Source organism: Podarcis erhardii (genome assembly GCF_964252035.2).
Source record: "Podarcis erhardii genome assembly, chromosome: 2".
Lineage (NCBI taxonomy): Eukaryota > Metazoa > Chordata > Lepidosauria > Squamata > Lacertidae > Podarcis > Podarcis erhardii.
This window is the reverse complement of record NC_138498.1, coordinates 34976351-34998629: the sequence shown is the minus strand read 5'-3', so window position 1 is coordinate 34998629 and position 22279 is coordinate 34976351. Positions and strand designations below refer to the sequence as shown.

At 43.9% G+C, this 22279-nt stretch overlaps 2 protein-coding genes across 5 annotated transcripts in view; both read right to left on the bottom strand.

Annotated features, from left to right (window-relative positions):
• Positions 1 to 1700: 1700 nt before the first annotated feature.
• On the bottom strand, positions 1701 to 8205 carry MRPL58 (mitochondrial ribosomal protein L58). The gene is made up of 6 exons (XM_081850935.1): positions 7983 to 8205; positions 6372 to 6408; positions 5206 to 5265; positions 3886 to 3968; positions 2542 to 2711; positions 1701 to 1876 (listed from the first exon to the last, which is right to left on the bottom strand). The coding sequence occupies exons 1-6, from the start codon at positions 8169 to 8171 to the stop codon at positions 1792 to 1794; spliced, it is 624 nt and encodes a 207-aa protein (XP_081707061.1). The 5' UTR covers positions 8172 to 8205; the 3' UTR covers positions 1701 to 1791.
• A 3829-nt stretch (positions 8206 to 12034) lies between these two features.
• CDR2L (cerebellar degeneration related protein 2 like) overlaps positions 12035 to 22279 on the bottom strand; it is a 34833-nt gene continuing 24588 nt past the window's right edge. For all 4 annotated transcript variants that reach the window (XM_081850835.1, XM_081850836.1, XM_081850837.1 and 1 more), the window contains 2 exons: positions 18251 to 18415; positions 12035 to 15356 (listed from right to left, as the gene is read on the bottom strand). In XM_081850835.1, the coding sequence (XP_081706961.1) occupies positions 14471 to 15356; positions 18251 to 18415 (1051 nt within the window). In that variant the 3' untranslated portion in view covers positions 12035 to 14470. The remainder of the gene's footprint in view (positions 15357 to 18250; positions 18416 to 22279) is intronic.

Genomic DNA, 22279 nt, shown 5'->3' with positions numbered 1-22279 from the left:
AATTTTTATCATATCAGAATTTTAAAAGCCTATTTTTAACCAGCCAGTGATGTGAACCCAGTGTTCAAAATAATGTTCCTCTACCTCTCATGTTCTAAATAAGTAGCCTGCTTCTTCCTCGTGACAACTGTTAATTAAAAAAATAGAATTACAGTAAAAATGCTGCATTGTGATTTTATAGCAACAAAGTGACAAGCAACCTTTTCCTTAAATCCATAGTGCCCTCTTGTGGCAATCAGAAGTAACTAAAAATTGGCTTTAGAAAAGAGGAACACGTGGCCTTTTCAAAGTACAGTACTGTACTGTCGAGATTCTTCCAGAAAATGCACGAAGAAGGAACTGGATTCTCTATTATTTATAACAATGGTTTTCAAGAAGTATGGAACAGATGTCTTTCACGGAAATAAATTTTGCCTCAGAAAAAAGCAGTTGCAGAAAGTAATTCAAGAGAAAACATCAAGGAAATGCCTAACTTGATTATAAAATAAACCACCTCTAAAAATGCTATCATTTAAGTTGGCAAGCTGCAGCTTGGTGGCTAAGAAACAACTCTGGTACCCAAGATACCAGATCAGGGGTACGAGCAAGAAGAGACAAGGTTCTTTCCACTCCTGATTTTATGTCATTCCATGTTTTCTCTACCCTTTATTTCCACTTCTTCCATAACTCCTATCATCCCTGACCATTGGAACTGTTGGTTGGAAGTGATGGGAGTTCACTAACATCAGGAAGGCTGCAGATTCCCCATCCCTGTTCTAGAAACAGTAGAAGAGGACCCAATTGTTGCTCGGTAACTTCCCTGCATTCTCTTCTCTCGCATATGTAGCAGGAAGCATACAAAGCTACAGCATGAACAGGGAAACAACAGGGTCTTCAGAGAGGCGCAGCTAGTTCATAACTTGTGTGAGGCCCCATTGCTGCCTCAAGTCTTCCAACAACGTACATCCAATTTAATGTCAAAATGGCTGCATTGTAATTCATACAGCTGCCTGGGAAACGAGGTAGCTCCCAATGTTTGGGCTATCCAGCCTCAGCGGTAGCAGCATCTAAGGCAAGAGAACTGGATATACTCCATAATCATTGGCGACAAAGGGTTCATAAAAGCACTACTGTCCCCCTCCCCTTTTTAAAGTATCACTAATTTTCAGCTGCTTTGTATGCCTGTTGTCAGGTAGAAAAATGGGATATAAATATTTCAAATATTTATGTGCACATAAATATGAACAGGTTTAGGATGGGTGAGAACAGATTGCATGAGAAAGCAGGGATAGCAAACAAACATGGTACAGTACAGCTGCCCAGAAAATGAGTCTAAAAATGTACAAGATTCATGCTTAGAAGAGCTGTTCATTTAAAAGCTAACCGCTACAGCAGAGCTTTCCGAACTTGACATGTTGGTGACACACTTTTTAGACATGCATCATTTTGTGACAACAGTATTTCAGTTTTACTACTGAATCAGGAGGTTAAACTAGCCCCTTTCCAGCACTGCATGATGCATCTACACACTGCAGCCGACACACTAACGTGTCACAGTTTGGAAATACACAGTTTGGAAAGTTCTGTGCTACAGTCAAGAAAAGTTGGATTAATTACTTTGGTAAATGTATGTTATGGCAGTTGACATAGGACTTCAGCTTCAAGCTCCATTAGTTTTAGTGAAAACGTCCACCCCCATTTCATAAACTGCAAGGAACAGATTTTATGGTGCAAGTTTTTTTTTTATTCTTTTCCAAATATTAGAAAGAGTCCAATGGATGTGTTCCAGAATGCTCTTTTTCTCTGGTGCGTTCAGTCAAAGTCCACATGCCGGCTTTGTTTTACAGAAGAGCGAATCTTTTTTTGTCGGAGGCGTTCACGGTTCATTTTCTCCACCCTAAAATCAAAGAGAGAGGTTGAGGATGATATACTTAAGTGTGTCTGTGAAATGATTCCGGTTTGTTATCATAAATGATTTGGATCAGGTTCTTGTCACGCAGAATCAACATTTCAAAGAAAAGCAAAATCCTAAGTAGTCAAGGGATATTTCTTCTAAAAAGCCTGAAGTAGTTGATATTTTCCCAGAGAAGAGGTACCCGCTATGTTTTATCCAAGTGCAACATTCTGAAAGTGATGCCCTTTCTATATAAGTGAAATACAGCAATGCTACCTCGGATGTATATATTACGATTCCAGAGGTCCACTTACACTCTAATACACACAAGAGATGACCCATGGTGCTCTGCCCTAAGTCAAGAAACAAAAACTATCTCAGCTTGTCCAGCTAGAACTAAAAGATAATGAAGGCTATCTTCTTTATTATGATAAGTTAAAACCAGGGGTCAGCTGAGGGCCTCCTGGATCCTTGCCTAAGCTACCTAATATGATTTTGTGACGCACCCTTGACAGTTGGAAGCAAGTAGCTGCTCTGCTTGGCTAATGATAGCTACAGATGATTTCACCTTGCTCTAAGTGAGCACTGTAGGGTGCCATTTTTAATGCAACAGCTGTCAGCTACAGATACATGCTGATTGAAGTGTTATCTGACTAGTGGACTCATACCTGCTTCTGATCATTTCCACCGTCTCTTTCGATTCAGTTCGAGGCATCTCAGTGGCTTCTATAATCATCTCTCTGATTTTTTGCAAGCAAGCTGCTAAATTCCTCATCTGGTAGCGACTTACTTCAGAGGTAACTATCAGTTCTCCAGATTTACTGATCCTATTCTTGTGCTGGGAAAGAAAACATTTTTTACTATGGAGCGTTCCATTTTCATTAGTTTACCAGCCTAAAAATAAGGTTTTGTTTTTTAAAAAAGAGGGAAGCAGACATGATTGCCACAGGAGGCAACTTTTGACCATCTCTTCTGAAAGTTACCCTTACAGCCCAATCCTATGCATGTTCACTTTGAAGTTAAATCTCACCGGGTTCACTGGGGGCTTATTCCCAGGAATACATGGGTCTGCAGCCTCAATGAAAGTTTTAGATTTACTGTGTAATGGTGCTGGGGAAATTATCTTTGTCTCAGTAAACTGCTTATAGGAAGCTGTGGATTAGAATCCTGCTTATTCCCACCTTGGATATGGGCTGCCCAGTAAAAAGTGGATACCTCAGGAGAACCTGAGAGCAGGCACTCCAGTACTACTGTAACTGTGGGAGCTTTTGCAGAATATAAACAAGTTTCCAGCAGAATGTCAAGAAAAGCAAACTTTCAAGCACTAGGATCTGGCTGATGCCACTAGGTGAGGTGTTCTGTTGCGTGGACCTCAATATCTCCACTGCTTCAAGGCTCCTCTATTACATTACTCAGCACCAGAGTGCTGATGAAAAAAAGGATCTGATTTCCATAATAGGGTAACACATCTTCAACAAATAAAGAGTTGCGACAATTAACCAAACCCTCCAGGCACTGTTCTTGGGTATAGAGCAATCACACTGCAGAGTGAAAAATGAGGTAAGGATAATAGATCACTTTCAGTGTTAAAATGCTTTAGGAAAAAAAATTCCAGCCATTAACTTAGCTTATGCTTAGCAATTACTTTCCTCAATGCAGAAGTTAGATTTGCACAGGTCACCAGACACTAGCTGAAGGTGGCAAGCAGTCCTAGACTTGCGTTATGCCTAGACCAAATGGCTGCTGTATCCAATGTGTGCTCAGCCCAGGAATGGAAAAGAAGCCCATACGAATTTTCAGCATTGCATTGTGCCTTGAATGAGATGCTAACCACAGTTAGCATAGGTTTATATGTAATCAATATTGAGTTATATTGCCTAAATGGCTTCTTAGAACACCCTAATTTCCTTGTGTGCTGCTTCAATAAACTAATACACCAAGATCAAACTATCCTGCTGGGCTAAATAGCTTGGGAAGTACCTAGGAAAAGAAAGATAAATGCTAAGAATTACCATTGTGGCCATTTTCTGTCGCACATCTTCCGAGATCCAATCTGCTGTTGCCAAATGGAACCGGACTTCTGCCTTCGTATTTACTGCGAGTGAAACAAAGAAATACATGACTATTCCTAGGGGCACATGGAGAACTACACATCCTACCCAAAGGGTGCAGGTTCAGATTTCAATTCAATGATGTCACACATACCCCACCGGGTGATTTTGCTGCCATGCAAAATGTCACCCCCACCATCTAACTTTGAAGGGTCCTGCATTTTCAGAAGAATTCTTGGCATTCCAAGAGACACGGCAAAAAAGCAGACTCAATCTCAAAAAAGCCAAAAAGTAATACTTTTTATTAATGCCTAATGCATTTTGGCCGGCAAAGTCCTCCCTCAGGAGCATTTTCCCCCTTTTAAACAATGTTTCCTTGTAAACAACTCAAAAGAACCATTTTAAAGTCATAGGAGTTTTATCTATCAAACACATGTCCCAAAATCTCCTCCAAAGGGTTGGAGGATCCTCTGGAGCAGATGGGGGGGGGGACACAGGGACTTGCAGAGGACAGGAGAGGGCGTTCCTATTACAGCACTGAATATTAACTCTGATCTTTAAAAAAAAAAAAAAATGAAGAAAAGAGAAACTAGTTAATGTTAATGTCAGGGAGCTGCCATCGGGACAGGGGAGGGAGGCATGGGAATACAGGGAGCTGCCCGCGCTCCTGAGAAGCAGCTCCTCGTCCAACGAGGGGGAAAGCCACACCTCCAGTGGAGCAGAGGCGGAATGGGAAAGCCGAGAGAGGGAAGGGCTCAAAGATGCTACTGAGAGCCCAAGCGCCTCACCTAGCCCGGCCAGCCAGGAAACAGGCACACCGTTTCCATCGCCCAGTTTACGTAGAGGTGTGAAACGCAAGGAGGGAAGGCGGAGATTTGGGGTGTCTTAAGTTCTTATGCTGGAGGGGAAACCGGAAGGGGCCACTCCCGGAATCTGCAAGTGATTGAGACGGACATGAACTTTCTGGTCCTGCACTGTAAATAGTTTTCACAAATAAAAACCTGCCAAAGACAGGTCGGTTACTCCTGCCTGGTTACTCGTGAGCTACCACCTGACAGTTAAAAAGAAGCACTGATCTTTCAGTACTTGTCAAATTCATAAGGCTAATGAGTCCTCAGATTTAGATGTACAAACGTTAACTTTACACATATAATAGCACCACTGGTTAACAGAAAAATCCACAGCTTGATTCTACTCATGTTTCCTCCAAAGGGAGCTCACTCCCAAGTATACATGCCCAGGGCAAGTATCTATTTAAATCTGCTCCGTTGTTTTTCGTACCTTTATTAACATTCTGGCCTCCTGGGCCACTACTTCGGCAATACGATATGGACAAACGATCTGGAAAAGATTGCAAAGAGAAATATTGAAAAGATACAGTCATGGTTTTGTTGATGTATATGGAAGAAGAAGAAGAAAGGGTGAAATTGCATAGGAAAGGATATACTGATCTGGAAGGTCACACTTGGAATAGAGGTGAAGTATGAAGGTAACTCCAATAAACACTCCTGTAACGCTCCTGTAGGAGCATTCTGATTGTCCTTAAGTAGTTATTCTCCATCTGGTGAAATAAGCAGGTAATGAATTGCTGTGGCAGCCTCAGCGAAAGCATTTTCCACCAACGGGATTTACTTCCCAATAAGACTACATGGGACTATGGGCATTGTTTTTAGGATATATAATAAAAACAATGCTTGAAGTATATATATATTTAAGGTAGCATACAAGCCACATAGAATTAATTACTGCTTTATCAAATGTAAAATTAAGATAGCATCCTGAGTTACGTATGACATTAAGCTGAACTAGAACTTAGAATGAACAAGCAAGTGTACTGGTGCACGTGAAAATACTGCAGACACATTACTCCTGAGGTTTGGCTTAGCATGGGGCTAGATCCTGAGCCCCAGGGGCCAAATGTGTCTCTTTATGTGGTCCTTGGGACTCTCCCCAAGCTACATCCCCTCTGCAGACCATGTTTCACACTCTCCTTGAGTGTCTTTGCCTTGCTATAATATGTCCTGGAACTCTGATAATGCCTCTTGCCTGCCTGGATGGAAAACAGGGGGTGATGTGTGACTGTGTGTAGAAAGAAACTTACTGTACAAAGAAGGCACATGGCTTGCTCTGTTCACTTTTGCCTCTGGCCTCACCCACCACTGGCATGTGGCCTCCACTAGCAACACAAGCACTATAAGGCATTGTTTTGTTAATGATTGGCCCACCTGTTCTTTGCAGTTCTGTGCCAGTACCCAATCCTCCACTAAATAAAAGTTTAACTGATTTACAGCACAAGCCTATAGGCCTGTTTAAATCAGAAATATAGCCATAGTACTTACTTCCAAGCAAGCCTCCATAGGATTACACTGTTACAGGCAAATAAAATGAATGCCTGGGGAAATCATTTGAGAGAAAGAGACGTCACTTGTCTAAGGTTCTGGACTCACCTACAGGTATGTCGGGAACAGTCTGGTTTGCCAAATCCTGTTAACACAGAGATACATATTGTTAAGCAACTGCAACTAATACTACTGTAAAAATTTCCATAGTACAATTAGTGTATAAGCAGAAAATGAAAAAATATGCAACTACAGCAATATATATATATATTAAAGGCCATGGGCAGGGTCTATCAATTTTTAGCTTTTCTTTGTACAATATAGATTTTTAGGCACTCAAATTATTTTGTTTCCTCAGCTTTAACGTCTTAGACCAGACTCTTGTGACCATTTTTCAGTTCAGCAAAGCTCACAATCAGAGGACTTCTTGAACTAAGTGTGGTTCATCAGATTCTGAAAACCCTTTATTCAACCAGGAGCAGTAAGTTGTATCCACTATTGTCAAGTCATTCACAATACTAGTTTATCACATCTGAACCTTCAAGAAAAAAGGGGAGGGGCAACTCATGAGGACTTCAACATGCAGAATCATTGTACAACTGAGTCTGAAAAAGAAATCACCACCCTTGAATTGTCTCAACATCTCATTGCCATTCTCCAGATAAAACATACTGGATAGCTACCTATCGCTGGTTCCCTCACTGTGAGAAGTGAAGCTACAGGGAACGAGGCAGAGAGCCTTCTTGGTAGTAGCACCTGCCCTGTGGAACACCCTCCCATCAAATGTCAAGGAAATAAACAACTATCTGACTTTTAGAAAACATCTGAAGGCAGCCCTGTTTAGGGAAGTTTTTAATGTTTGATGTTTTATCGCTTGATTATGATTATTCTGTTGGGAGGCGCCCAGAGTGGCTGGGGAAACCCAGCCAGATGGGAGGGGTATAAATAAATAATTATTGTTATTATTAGGCAAATGGTAGGAGTGAATTTCCTACATTGGCAGGAAGTTGAATTAGATAATCTTTAAGATTAAGTAAAGGCAGAGTTAGAGGCAAAAGGGTAGTACAATATAACAGCTTGCAGAACCATCACCTTACTCAAACTAAGCAGGACTGGGTTCTGGTCAGTGGCTGGATAGGAGGCTGCTTGGGAACAGAACATACACTGCTTTGGGTGTCATAAGGGAGGGAAACTGAGATATAGAGAATATATGAATATATAAACAAAAAGCAAGAATTGTTTATCTTTGCTGCTCGCATTTGTTCACATATCCCCATAGCTGTCAACGTTTCCCTTTTTTTTAAGGGAAATTCCCTTATTCCGAATAGGATTCCTCGCAAGAAAAGGGAAAAGTTGACAGCTATGGCTATCCCCTCAGAGAAAATATGTTATTTTATTTATTACATCTGTCTATATCAAGAGGCAGCTCTATTTTATCCTCCCAACATCTCCGTGAGGTAGGCCGGGGTAAGAGACAACGACAAGCCCAAGGCCACCCAGTGAAGTTAATAAGCGCAGCTGGGATTCGAACCTGCGTTTCCCCAGTTCCTATTCTTAGGCCTATCCATTTACATGGGGCAACGCAACTTCCGCCCGCAGACCGGCGGTGAGGGAGAGGCGTAGAACTATGCAAACGGAAATCCACGGAAGGCGCTACTCTGCTTTTTAAATAGATCTAGGTGCTCCGACCAGCAATCGCCTCTAATCCGGATTCCTAACCTTTTTTGCGTCGGCTCCTTTTTGCTGCGAGGGGTAGAGTTTGTCCAAGCTGTATTCGCTCCGGAATTCAGAACCGGAGTCTGGGCGAGCGGAGGCGATGGCTCGGCGCGGGAAGTCCCGAGCCGCTTCTGCGGAGAGGAGCTTCAGCGCCGGCCATCGCCAGAGGCAGCGCAGCGCGCACGCCGCCATCTTGTGCTGGGCTGAGTGCTGCTCTAAAAAGTCCGGCTACAAAAGGCACTCGGTCACTTGCCGTTCCGGAGAAACGCGGTTCTCCTCCTCACCTTTCCCCTCTGCCTCTTGCATAAGCGCGCATATGCGATTCCGAAATCTGGGGAGGAGGAGATACGCTGTGCCTGCGCTGCTGTTGATATAGGCTGTCCACTTCTGAACACTTTTATCTTCCACAGTCTGAGCTTCTTAGATTTAAATTGCATTTCAGTTTCTAAAACGAATCTGTTTTAGTTTTAATTGTTTTATACAGTGCTTTTTCCCTTAAAAAATGTTTAGAGGTACTCTCATTTTGACTCAAGAAAATCACCATTTTATATTTCAAATTGGGGACAAAAATGGACAAAAGTACAAAGATTCACAAAATGTTTAGGGGTATGCAGGGTATCCCTGCATCCCCCCTGAAAAAAAACACTGGTTTTATATGAATGTTACATTTTAATCTATTTTATATTTGCTTTGTTAGCAGCCTGGAGGAACTCCTATTATTAGGTATAAATGGAGCAAATAGCACTTTTTATTTTAAAAATAACTAAGTAAATCACTGGATTCTGCTCAGAATTGTAGCATTGTCCTCATAATTAAAAGTACTGGGCCAAAATGTGCTTCTGTTTTCGTTTTGAGTGCATCAGCTATTTGCAGGGAATCCCTATAATGTTTCCAAGCATTCCTGTGAAATTTCAAAGTTGGAGGCATGCAAGCCATTGTGCCCAAGTATTTGCTTGAAAGTCAAGTCCCACTGTGTTCAATGGAGTTTGATTCTGAAATCCAGAAGAATATCACCCTATTCTTGGCGTCGTTGGTGGCCCCTTTGGCTTCTAGGAGGAAGGTGAAATGGGAGGCGTATGCTTCCCAGTCTCCTGATGCTGGTTTGATCGGCAAGAAGCTGCTGTCTTTTGCCATTGGGTCCCGGAGCTGAAGCCTGGATACACGGTGCAAGGCAGCGGTGCGGCAGGTGGCAGTGCTATGTGTGGTGGTCAGCTCAGCGGGATCCCACCTTCGTTGCCAGTGAAATATACTCAGAGTTGAGAGTGGATTTCATGCTCTTTATTCAGCTCATAGTGGTGAGGAGGAATGGAAGTTCCCCCATGATATCTGCTTTATATACATTATTTACACAATGGGCTGCATGTGATTGGCTAATTCCGGGATTCTCCTGTAGGCCAATCAGGCTGTGGATTCACTTCCACCTGGAGCTGGATTGGGTGGCTCCTGTGGACCTATCATACTGCTGCATTGTTCTAGGACCAATCAGACTGCTGCATTTTGGATCCTATTCAACTCAGTACATAACAGATTCCAATTAAAGAATAGCAGATCTCCCTATTTAGGAGCAAGCTTAATTGAACTCGGAGGGATTGACTTCTGAGTAAACATAAGATTGGGCTGTAAAATACATTAACCGATGGAAACTACATGCATGGTTTCAGTTGCCTGAGGGGTCAAGTTTTCAGTCTTGGATAACCCAAGGAACAAGTCTCATTATACACCGGAAGTAATGCTGCTGGTTCACAACAGAGCAAATGTTCATGTTCAGCTATAGGTCAGAGGAAATGCTTCGTCAAAGGAAAATTTGGAGGGGGACAAAATAATCAAATTTGATTTTTTGAAATTTGGTGCTTTTGCCTTGTGGTAAATGGTTAGGCTCCAGGAGGTCAGTGGACAGGATCTCATATAATGGAGCCAAGTTACTAGATATAAATTCATTAGTTCTCTTTGTAGAGTTGGAAGGGACCACAAGGGTTGTCTAGTCCAACCTCCTGCTCTTATTCACAGCATTTGCCAGAACCAACAGACATAATGAAGTACGGTATCTTGTATTTGACAGTATTTAATCTCTGTTGCAGTTTGGAGAAAAGACCGCAAGTTTTTCAAAATTCCCTCGTGGCTTTGAAATGTTGATCTAGCAAATGAGACAGAGGATAGTGGTGAGTTGCTTAGGGACACAACCTGGAGAGCATGGTAATTGGGGTGGAAGGAGCTTGGCAGCAAAGATGCAAAAATGTGGCCCATTGAGGTTTGCTTGTGTTTTTTAGAAGCTTGCCCCTTTCCCCAATCTGAAGGCCTTTAGGCTGAAAAACTGTGATCATGGCTCTTGATTATCTGCTGAAGGCTGAACCATTTGCATTCATACTAATGTATGATGGTGCTGGTTTAATCCCACTTAGGGTTCCTGACAATTTCCCCCTGAACAACCTGGAATTTGGTGGCAGTATGGCATTGCCAGATTATGAAACTGAAATTTCAAAATCTCTAAATTGGCTAATATTTTGGGCCTGAGGAGGACTGCATTCACTCTGGCCACCAGAGCGCTGTGTATTTTATTTTTCCACAACTGCTCTCAAAATTAGTTAAGTCTTTGGGGGACACAGCAGGCCCCTGAACTGGGGGCTAGGCCCCCTGAACTGCTGTAGACCCTAGATATGGTCAGCATACATCAGGGCCAAAAACAGGCTTCTAGCCTTCTCGTAGCCTGTTTGGCATAGATTTGGTAATCCATACCACTTGGAGGAAGAAAAAAGACAGGAAGGAACTCCTGGTGATTTATTCGAGGCAGTATACGTTTTGGAATAATCTTTCCGAGGGCAAGCTTTGAATAGAGCTGTTCACAGCAAGTGCATAAACAAGCTCTGAAGTGCATTTGGCCAGAAATAAACCTTTCCCCATGTACCCAGAGTGCCTCTCTTTTCCTGTTGGTGTTGCTTCCCCAGTTTGGTAGCCATCTCTTTGGCTTGTGCAAGAGCCACATCTGTGGTGCTTGGCAAGGGGGTCTCCAGAGCTTGCAGGTTATATAACTGATGACACATAGCAGAGGCCATCTGGAAGAAACCAAGCTCTTTAATAACAAGCTAAATATGAAACAAACAAGCAGTTTATTAACTCAGTGAGTCCAAATTAAATCTAACCTAGAGCAGGATTGCCCATCACTTTAGTTCAACCGGTGTCAAGTTTTCATCTCATGTTGAGCAGCTGTAAGGAACCTCAGGCCTGGGGACGAAATGCAGCTTTCTAGCTCTCTGACTCTCCCAAAGCCACATCCTCTCTCCCAAGCGATGCCGCTCACCTGCTTGCTCCATGCAAGTGCTTCTGGCTGGCTGGAAACTGTCCTGTGATAACACCTCAGCTGCCTAAGTGGTGTTTGTGTGTGTAGAATCCTCTGATTTGTGTGTCTGGAATGTAGCTTACTGTACAAAGTTAAGAGTCCCATCCATTGTGCCTCTGGCCCCGTCTGCTATTTACACCCCAGGCTGTATAAAAGGTTTCCACAACAACGAGGATCCAGCTGATGAACAGCATGCCAGGGAGCTTTAAGATGCATATACGCTATAGAAGTAGGAAGCAGATTCTGTTTTTTAGTGGAAAGACAAGTTCACTAGATTTTTTTTGTACACAATACAGCCAGTATTATTTTTGGTCAAAGAAATTATGCTCTCAGCATTTTGCTGAACTGACTGACAATGCGATGCAGCTGTCCCTTTGTTGAGGCAAGTGTTAATATCTCATTGCTTGCATGAGTAATTACTCTGAAGTGTGTTCAAGAAATCAAAGCTGACATTTGCAAGCATGGAAGAAAATGTTTCAAGCTACTGGAGCGTTCAGAATGTTGACGTGTGTAAAGGGGTGCTTTTTAATAACAGAGTGAGTCCTCATCCCACAAAAACAGGAACTATCTGTTATGTAATAAATAAAGAGAAGCAGCACATCCATTCTGGTGGTTACCCTCCACTTTTTATCATGCCTAAAGCATTTTCTTGACCTAAATGATGCTGAGAATTCAAAGCAGCAAGCCTATTTCTGGAATGCAAAGAAATAAACACAAGAAATTTCCGTGTTCAGAATACTGGTGTTTCTTTTTTTATTTAAGAAGAGAATAAAGCATTTTTAAATATATTAATTTTAAGTATACTACACTTAAACTGGGATGCTGGTTTGCACATTAACGGTGTTCAAAACCAAGAATGATTGCAATGGCCCCCTCCCACCCCAAATACTGATGCAACAAACAGATGACTTGAGAACAAACATCCGTTCAAAAGTCCCTTAGTAGAAAGATAGTAAAGGAAAGTTAATCAAAACATCAGCAGCCATGATGGCAGCCACACAGAGCAAGGTAAATGCTCTTGAAAAAACCAACTTCCTTTGTTATTTTACCCCCCATACAACTTGATTTTTCAACTGTAAGGCATGAAGGTTTGTCATTATGGTTACCAGAGTGGCAGCCACAATCATGTCTATGGCTCCTAATACTTCAAAAGCTGGGCCACATCAAGGGTACAAAAGAAGTTTTGGCATTAAGTAGTAGAGGAAGAATCTTTCCAGAAAGAAGAGCCCCTGGGCAGGCTTGCTCAAAAATACTTTCACACATTACAAAAGTGACTTCAATTGGCTGAACACAAGGACCCCCATGGCAAGAATCTAGCAAACACATAACAAGATGACAATCTGATGGCAGAGGAGTAGAAATCTCACTCTGTTTGACTTAACCATTGACTTTCCACACATCTGCCTTCTTACCCTGTATTTACTTAGTTCACAAAATCGGCTTCAGGTCAAAACCAGGTCTACCAACATGAAATGTAAAAGCATGGCAAGAAGCAGAAATGTTGGCAGCCAACTGTAAGGAGCCATGGTCCTCAAGTCACTTGGCTCGGGCCTGTTAATACTGCAAAGTGTGCGATTTGAGAATCGCAGTCAAAGAAGAAACAGTGCTGAAAAGTGAGAGGACATGAAGGAATAAGCTGGAAATAATGAAAAGGCAGACTCATTTAACACTAGCATGATTTCAAAGAAACATCACAGACTTTGGGTCTTATTCAGGTACAACTAAACAAGAAACTGGTCCAAAATTTCTTCAAGTATAATACTGCTTGGTAAGTTAATAATCATTGCTACTATTGTCCCCTCACAAGTGAGAACTCTGGCATGTGTACCCTAAACTTAGTGAAATATAATACTGCTTATTTTCATATATGCATGTGACCCTAACCATCACTTATTAGCATGTGACTAAAGAATCCCAATTCTGTATTTCTGTGAAATGGATACTGACTATTCCTGAGACTGAAGAGGCCTTTTGTGTGTAAATGTGTGGTATATGTAGGCGAGGCTGAATGTATAAATGGAGTAGAGAGAGCCTTTGGAAAAGGCAGCTTGGCAACGGAAGCGTTAACTAACAAGTGACTGTGTGGAATAGTGTGATAAACAACATTATTAGTGATGACAACTGAACTTGGGTGTTTTGCTGAATTTACTCCTACTTAACATGAGTCATCACTATTCAGTTTTTGCAAGCCCATGCAAATCATGTCTTAGGAGCCAGCCACAAAAGACAATTAGGAAAAACCACTTGAACGGCAAGGCATGGGAAACGCAACACCCAAATGAAGACGAGGGTGTCTCTCCAAGCCAGTAATAGCACTTCTTGTTCGGCTTCTTGGAAAGCCCAGGTTAAATGAGCGAAGTGATGACAACTAACTTCCTAAAATAAAAATACTGGAGGAGGTGTAAACCTAAGCTCACTCTGTCCTATCTTATATGAGTGGAACAATTAGGTATGCTTGATGAAGACATAACAGCAATCTTTTTTCAAGTTTTTCCAGTTGCAATGAGCTTGCATTGTAAAAATTGAAAAACCTGACCAATAAGAGGATGGCTTAAACAGGAAGAACATGCTCCCCTTCCGGAAAGAGAGAAGTCCAGTAAAAAGTCTTGCCGATGCATCTGTGGGTTCTTCATGGGAAGAAGAAGGGGGAAAGGAAACTGAAGAAAAAGTGTGTGTATGGAAGCTGTCTCTGGAAACTGATGTTTTAAATTATTACGTTCTGGGTATTCCAGGGCATTATAAGAAATCCAAGCTTGTTGCTGTGTTGCTTGAAGGAAAGCAAATCCAACTGGTCGCGGGAGAAGGTGAGACTGTGGCTAGTTCGTTTAATTTCCTGTTTGTGGTTTCTGGCTGCTGCAGCGATGCGAAGGGTTTCCTTGGAAAATCTTGGGTACCAACTACAACTATGACATAGAGCTTTTTGCAGCACATCCAGGGACCCAGGCAGCTTGGAGCACTGACTTCGAAGAATGTGAGGTGGGCTCTTCCCACTCCTGAAACACTCCAAGAGGTTCCCTTTTTGTGCAAGAAGACATCAACGTGAGAAGCTCCTAGGACTTGGGAGGCAGGAGGCCGTACAATGCTCCCTGGTGCCGAAGTGAAGAGCTCGATGCTGAATTTGCTTGTGGCAAATGCAGTGACGCCAAAGCAGCGGGATTCACTTTGTGGTCTTCTTTTTCACCTTGGTGGCGTTGATGTCTGCTTTTGTCTTCTGGATTCGGGAGAAGATCTCTTTGAACAGGGCTTTGTACTCTGGCTGGCTCTGCTCTAGCCGCTTGTCTACAGCCTCCACGTGTTTGCTAAGGCTCTTCTCCATTGTCTTGAGCTCGTCCAGCTCATAACCCTCTCCCCGGAAGTCTCTAAAGGAGCTGTCGCGAGAGATAGGGCGGGAGGTTTGGACACCGGCATGGCGCACGCTGTCTTTGTGCTGCCGGCACTTGCTGAGGAGCTCCTCATACTTTTCCAGCAGGGCATGGTACTGCTCATCCACCTCCCTCAGGATTGACATCCCCCTCTTGCGTACATTATTGGCATGCAGCGTGTAGTTGCCTTCATGGCGGCTCACAGCATCCTTGGTCACAATGGCATTCAGGGCCGTGTCGCTACAGCTTTTCCGTACAGGGTGGTTTGGGGAGGCTGTCATGGACGATTCATGGTTTCTACCTCCATCTTCCTCAGTTAGGTCGATGTAGTCAGCTTCTGGGGCATTGTTCAATGGCTCCAGAAGTGCTTCTGACAGGTTGTCCTCTCTACTGAGGAGATACTTCTTAACTTGCTTCATCTGCTGGAGTTCCAGTAACTCTCCTTCCAGCTCTTTAATGCGCAGCTTGCAGTTCTCCATCTCACACACCCTCTGCTCAAGATCTGAGTACTCCTGGATGACGGACGTGTACTCTCTCTCCACCCTCTCCTTCCGCTGTTTCTCCTGGTTGACTTGGGACCTGAGGGAATTCACCATTGCTTGCAGCCGCTCATTCTCTCGTTCCAAGGGCATCTGACTGAACTCCATTGAAGAGCTATGAATCTGGAATGCATCTTCATATCTGATATTCAAAAAAACAACAGCCATTAGCAAACTAATCATCATAGATTCCTAGGGTGGGTACCATAAGTCTAGCAAAGGTTAACAGAGAAGTTACCTCAGTGCAACAACAGGATCCTATGTCTCACACCCCAAATGGCAACATATATGTGAACTCTTATTGAGATGTGCTATTTTAATATGTGCCAGGAGTAATTCTTCCACGGGGGAACGGGCAAACATATGCTTCCCCTACTTGGTGTCTGGACTCTGCTTATCTTTCCTGAGTTTCATACTGAACCCTAGTCACCAACCAAGTACGGTTCTGCTTAACTGACCTAAAGTTCTTTTGCACTGTTCTTTTCAAAGGACTTCATAAGCATACTATACGCTCATGATTGTTCTTATAGTGACACCTCTATGAATGGTGTTCTTAAGAGTAATATAAGCAAAAAAGGGCCCCCAGCTGTAGATCTGCAGGCAAGACAATGAAGGGAGGGAGGAAAAGGGAAGAAGGGATGAGTGTGAGCAAATGAAAGCTACATGTACTTAAGATTAGTTTCCTAAGGAAGAAGACAGACAGTCTATAGGCTTCAAGGGAATAATGGATTTTAAGGCGAATTTTGATGATGAATAAAAAAAACCAAACGTGTTGTGCTCTATGTTGCTTATTATAAGCATTGCAACGTTTACAGGAAAGGGTTAGCTAATTCTTGCACCGAAGGGGGTTGGATGCGGTGTCTGCCGTCTTATGGTTCTATTCTATGCCAGACACAGTTTTGGGATCCTGTTTTGATTTTCCAGGTTACTGCCCAAAGCACTAAACAAACTTATTTGACCAGAGATTGTAGAAAGAAAAAAATAAAAATTCATGGATTACCATGGGTTAAGGCAGCTCACCTCTGAAAGTTTGCCTCCAAGTCTCTAAACAGCTAGCTAGTTCTGAAGCTAGCTGTCCAGAGTGAGAGGGAGGATGGTTATAAATATGATCCCAGTGGGATAACATCTCCCTGAATCATTTTATAATATGGAAAACACTGGCTTATCTCTGTCAGCATATATAATTCTCTCCCCCCATTAAGATGCCTGAAGCAGATTCATTAGCTGAAACAGATGGAAGTGGGGTGGGGTGGGAGGAGCCATACCATCTCCTCCCCCCACCCCATGACCCATTCCATTCTAGGTTGGAACCAATGGCTGGGAGAGGTACTGAAAATTCTTCTTAGTGGCCCAGAGTGAATGTGACCTACAAAAACCCAAATGCAGGTTTTATTAAGGCAACACACACAGTCCTACAGCACTCTGGGTAAAGTACCACAGGGGTATTGTGGGGGAAGCATCCATAAAGGCACTGAACAGATTTTGCCTAGGGTTAGCTTATGGCCTAATAGCATATTCCTTTCATCACAGCAGCAGAAATTCCACTTGCTGGTTTTCAGCAGATTGTGTTTGCAATAAAGCATGTTGCTGGTTTAGACGGCTCCTGCTGGAACAAGCAAACACACCAAAGCAGGGGTCGGCAAGGTTTACCTTGCCTGGACCAGTTCACTCCAGCGGAGATCCCTCTGTGGGCTGGATCAGGCCCACCCACAATTTCTGGTGCCATGAAAGCAAGTCCCCGCACCGTGCCGGTTTAGTGCAGCGCACGGGGACTCGCTGAGCAGGTAGCTCAGTTTGGGGGCAGCTTATGGGCCAGTTAAACAACCCCCGTGGGCTGCTTGTAGCCCATGGGCCTTAGGTTGCCGATCCCTGCACCAAAGGAACGTCTTCAGAAGGTGAGGGAAGAATTGCAGTTGGAGTGGGTGATAAATGAGCTCTCTGACTATCAGGCTCCTCTTGGGGAGGAGCCTACACTGGGAACTTTTGTTATTCTAGTACAGGGGTGGAATTGCAGGTGGAAGAGCTGCCAGGTATGGGAGAAGCTGAGACGGTGCCCCTGCAACCCACATGGAGACTATGCCAGTGAAATTCCTGGCAGGCCAAAGGGATGAGTAGACTGCAGAACTGGTTTTCGCTGAGCTTAGCACTGGCAAGGAACATCTGAAAATGAGGTCAGTCTGCTTCTAAAGTGCAGAGCCCCTTGTTTTCAGGCAAATATTTATGAATCTTCATTGACAGGTGTGCCATTTAGGGGGGGATACAAGTGCACAGTCTCTTGCACACTGTTTTTTAAGTGACATGCGTACCTAGAACGACTTCTGTCTCTGGCAAGCTCACTGGTTCTACACAGTGAGGTACTATTGGTATACAATTAAATTACCTATATACTAGATACGCATAGCAAGGGCACACAGTCCTTCGCTTCAAAAAAGGGGTGAGAAAGAACTGTCCTATTGTGATAACACTATTAAAGTTATCATTCTGAGAACAAAAATAATCACAGAAGATGTTCTGATAATACGCTGCTTCTTTTTCTTCCTTCCTTCCTTTTCCAAGAATGGGGATTCTGACATTACTGAATATTCCCCTCTTTTTCTAAAACCTGTTCTCTCTCCACTCTGGAATTCATAATGCTATTCTACATATGAATTTGCTCAAACTGTGTACCAGACAGCAATAGAGGGAGATGGAAATGAGACTGGTATGCGTGCCCTTTGGTTTTAGGATTTTTTTTAGAGTATCTGAAACTGCTTAACTGGCAAAAAAAAAGCAAATTTTATTATTATTATTTTAACACACTTTGTAAATGTTTGTTCTCCCACCACCCGCCAGCCGAGTCTATTCTATAAAATTAAACTTTCCTCCATCTGTTTTCTGCCATTAGCAATGCGCATGGGTCCCTGAATGAAAAATGTTGCTGCAGCCTTGGAACGTTCCATACTGCCCGAGACAGCTTTCCCCTGCAAAGGAATGGCTGTCCTAACTCTGTTCTCCCTTGTCTGTCCGCAAAGCACCGCCCCTCCAGCTGCAGATTACCTGGGACTAGAGCATAGCTCCTTGAGGCAAGGGAATGTATGGATGGTTCGGCGCCTCTCTCTCTTCTCCCGGCGGATGCGCAGCTGATCTAAACTCTGCAACTCTTCCACCTGCTTTTGTAGGTCATCGACTTGGTTCTGTAGCCCCTCAATGGTTTCTGTTAGGCTGTTACATGAAGCCAGAGTTGATGGGAAAGAAAAAGAGAAGAGAACGCTAGCTTGTTTTTAGACTGAGATACAGACACAGGGCAGTATCCAATTACAGAGTTATACTAGTGCAATGACTTTTAGCTGCGCAATGTTAACTTCTGTGCCCTCAGCACTCCCAACATGTCTCCTAAAGGGAGAGGAGAGGGCAGGAAAGTTAAACGCACAACTAAAAACCATTGCACAAGAATAACTGGTTAGTTGGATGGCATCCTAACTATAATGGTAGGTAAGCAGGAAACTAGCCAAGCTACGTGCTTACCTGCCCCATCACCTCTGGCCGATGATTGGCAGAGCCACACATCTGCAATGAAAGATCATGGAGACACATTCGAAAGCTAGATCTCTCTGTCCTGCAAATCCTTCCCTGGAAGTCTGTTATAGTGAGACTATAGCCACCATGTTTTCTGAGCTAAGCTATTCTGCATTATTCAAAGTAGCGGCCTTCAGCACCGTCACCAAGCCACACCTCTTTGCTCTACAAATGGTTTTGCCTGGCTGGGCTGTATCTCAAACTCTAATGTCTCTCGCTTTTCTGAATAGAGGATAAAGGGGTGTGTCAATATTGTACTAGGCTACTGTGCAAAGGTAAAATTTGCATCTGCTGCTCCATTTACCTTTACCTTTATAACCCCACCCACCACTGGCATGTGGTCCTCAGGCTGAAAAAGGGTTCTCTACCTCCACTTGGAAGCATTAAACAGACAGAAAAACCACCGTATTCTAAGATATGGAGAACTTAGAGGAGCCCAGTGCAAAGGGCAAATTCTCATATTTGCTTACATGTAGGATCAATCAACTTACCTGTCCACTGGCCATCACTGGGTAGCTGACAAACCCAATTCTTATTAAAAACTCTTCTCCCAATGAAGAGGAAGAAGATCTTGCATTCCATTCATGTCCCAGAGGACATTATGGAAATAGATTCACCATCTCAGTTGTTCCCTGGCATGAACAGGGCCATGAAACTGCAAAATGTCACAAGGGCTGTGTTCAAGGGCAGGAACTTCTGAAGGTCGGGTTACAGTGTGAACAAGCTGTGAGAGCTGATTATTTTCGCCCAGATAACGCTCCTGTGGGAGTAGCTAGGCCACCGGGCTCTCCATGGATTACTATGCCGCCAGGGAGGAGGCGAAGGCGGCGTAGAGACAGGAGGCAAAGGCGGGGTTGTCAGGCCGGCGTCCTGGTAAGATTGAAGAGGAGTCCATCTAAACCACCACTCCCTAGCATATTTCTTGCTAATGTGAGATCTCTTGCCAACAAGATGGATGAATTGAGGCTGCTGGCAGCAAAGAACAGTCTTGTAAAAGATTGCTGCGTTTTATTTGTCATTGAGACATGGCTTCAACCGTCCATACCAGACACGGTTATTCAGTTGGAAGGCTGTGTGGTACATCGCCATGACCGAGGCATGGACTTCGGAAAAACCAAAGGAGGGGGGCTGTGTGTATATGTGAACAAATGCTGGTCCAATAATTCTAAGACCGTGGGCAGTTACTGTTCACCGGATTTGGAATATGTGGCTGTTAAATGTAGACCAGCCTATCTCCCTAGGGAGTTTACAGCTGTTATGCTAACTGGTGTGTACGTGCCACCAGATGCCAATGCCAACTTGGCTCTGGGATGCCTGCAGAGCCTTATCAGCAGCCAGCAAGACAAGCATCCTGAAGCTGTGCACATCATTGCGGGAGACTTCAATCATGTTGAACTTAAAACAGTGCTCCCAACGCTCTATCAGCATGTGAAATGTCCCACAAGAGGGGACAAGATACTGGACAAAGTTTATTCGAATGTAAATCACGGCTATAGGGCTTTACAGCTGCCACATTTGGGCCAGTCCGACCATATGTCTCTGTTCCTGGTACCAGCATATATCCCACTCAGGAAACGGGCTCCCACAATATCAAGGACTGTTAAAATCTGGCCTGAAGGTGCTATCCATCAGCTGCAGGACTGTTTTGAGAGAACCAATTGGGACATTTTCGATCGCTCAGACCTGGAGGAGCACACGGCGGCAGTTCTGTGCTATATCAATCATTGCACAGACACTGTCACAGTAAATAAATCCATCCGGTTTTACCCCAATCAGAAACCCTGGATGAATAGAGAGGTCCAGTGCCTGTTGCGGGAAAGGAACAGGGCTTTTAGGTCGGGCGAGGTGCAGCTTTACAGTGTGGCAAGAGCAAACTTGAAGAGGGGTATTCGACGGGCAAAACTGGTCTATAGGCAGAGGATTGAGGATAACTTAAGGAGTAACAACACAAGACAGATGTGGCAGGGGATTCAGCATATTACTAACTACAAACCTAACCTTGGTGCTGTCGACGGTGACCCTTTGCTGGCAGAGGAGCTTAACTTCTTCTTTGCTCGCTTCGAGAAGGAGCCACCTGAGACGCCGGTATTACAGCCACCACCCCATAGGGGCCCCTCATTCACTGTAGAGGAGCATGAGGTGAGACAGGTATTGAGGATGGTGAATCCAAGGAAGGCTGCTGGACCTGATGGCATCACGGGAAAGGTGTTGAAGGGCTGTGCGGATCAGCTGGCGAGGGTCTTTACTAAGATCTTCAACAAGTCCTTACACCAGTCTATTGTCCCACCCTGCCTGAAGTCGTCAACTATTGTTCCTCTGCCTAAAAAATCCACAATCAGTAGTCTGAACGACTACAGACCAGTTGCACTGACTCCAATCATCATGAAGTGTTTTGAGAAACTGGTGCGCCGTCACATTATTTCCTGTCTTCCATCAACTTTTGACAACTACCAGTTTGCATACAGGGCAAATAGATCCACGGAAGACGCTATCACTACCACTCTCCATGCTGCTCTGTCCCATCTGGAGCAGCCGGGGAGTTATGTGAGGCTGTTGTTTGTGGATTTTAGCTCTGCTTTTAACACTATCCTCCCCCATAGACTGGTGTCCAAGCTAGAGGCGATTGGATTCTCCAACTCCACCTGTCTCTGGGTTTTGGACTTTTTGTCAGAACGTTCTCAGAGGGTCAGAGTAGGGTCACATATGTCCACAGCCCTTAGCCTTAACACCGGCTCACCACAGGGTTGTGTGTTGAGTCCCCTGCTCTATACTCTCTATACGTATGATTGTACAGCCATTTATTCCAGCAACAAAATCATCAAGTTTGCTGATGACACTACGGTGGTGGGGCTCATTTCAGGAGGGGATGAGTCCGCCTATCGGGACGAGGTGGAGCGGCTTTGTGCTTGGTGTGGAGAGAACAATCTGGCTCTTAATACGGCTAAGACCAAGGAATTGGTGGTGGATTACAGGAAAAAAAAGGCGGACATTCAGCCCTTGTATATCAACGGGGAACGGGTGGAGAGGGTGGCGGAATTCAGGTTTTTGGGAGTGACTATCGATCAGGGCATGACTTGGAGCGCAAATACCACTGCTCTGGTGAAGAAGGCCCAGCAGAGAATTTATTTCCTCAGACTTTTAAAGAAGAACAATCTGAGTGAGAGACTGCTGGTGTCCTTCTACCGAGGTTCCATAGAGAGCGTTCTTACATACTGTATTTGTGCCTGGTTCTCCAGTTGTACAGCTAGGAAGAGGAAGGTGCTCCAGAAGGTCATAACCACAGCCCAAAGGATTATTGGTCATCCCCTCCCATCTTTGGAAGAACTGTATGGTTCCCGTTGTCTTAGGAAAGCAAACAATATCCTGCAGGATGTATCTCACCCGGGATACAGTCTGTTTGTACTACTGCCTTCTGGCAGGAGATACAGAAACATCAAGTCAAGGACAAACAGACTGAAAAATAGTTTCTACCCAAGAGCTGTGGCCTTCTTAAATGCTGTAACTCGATAG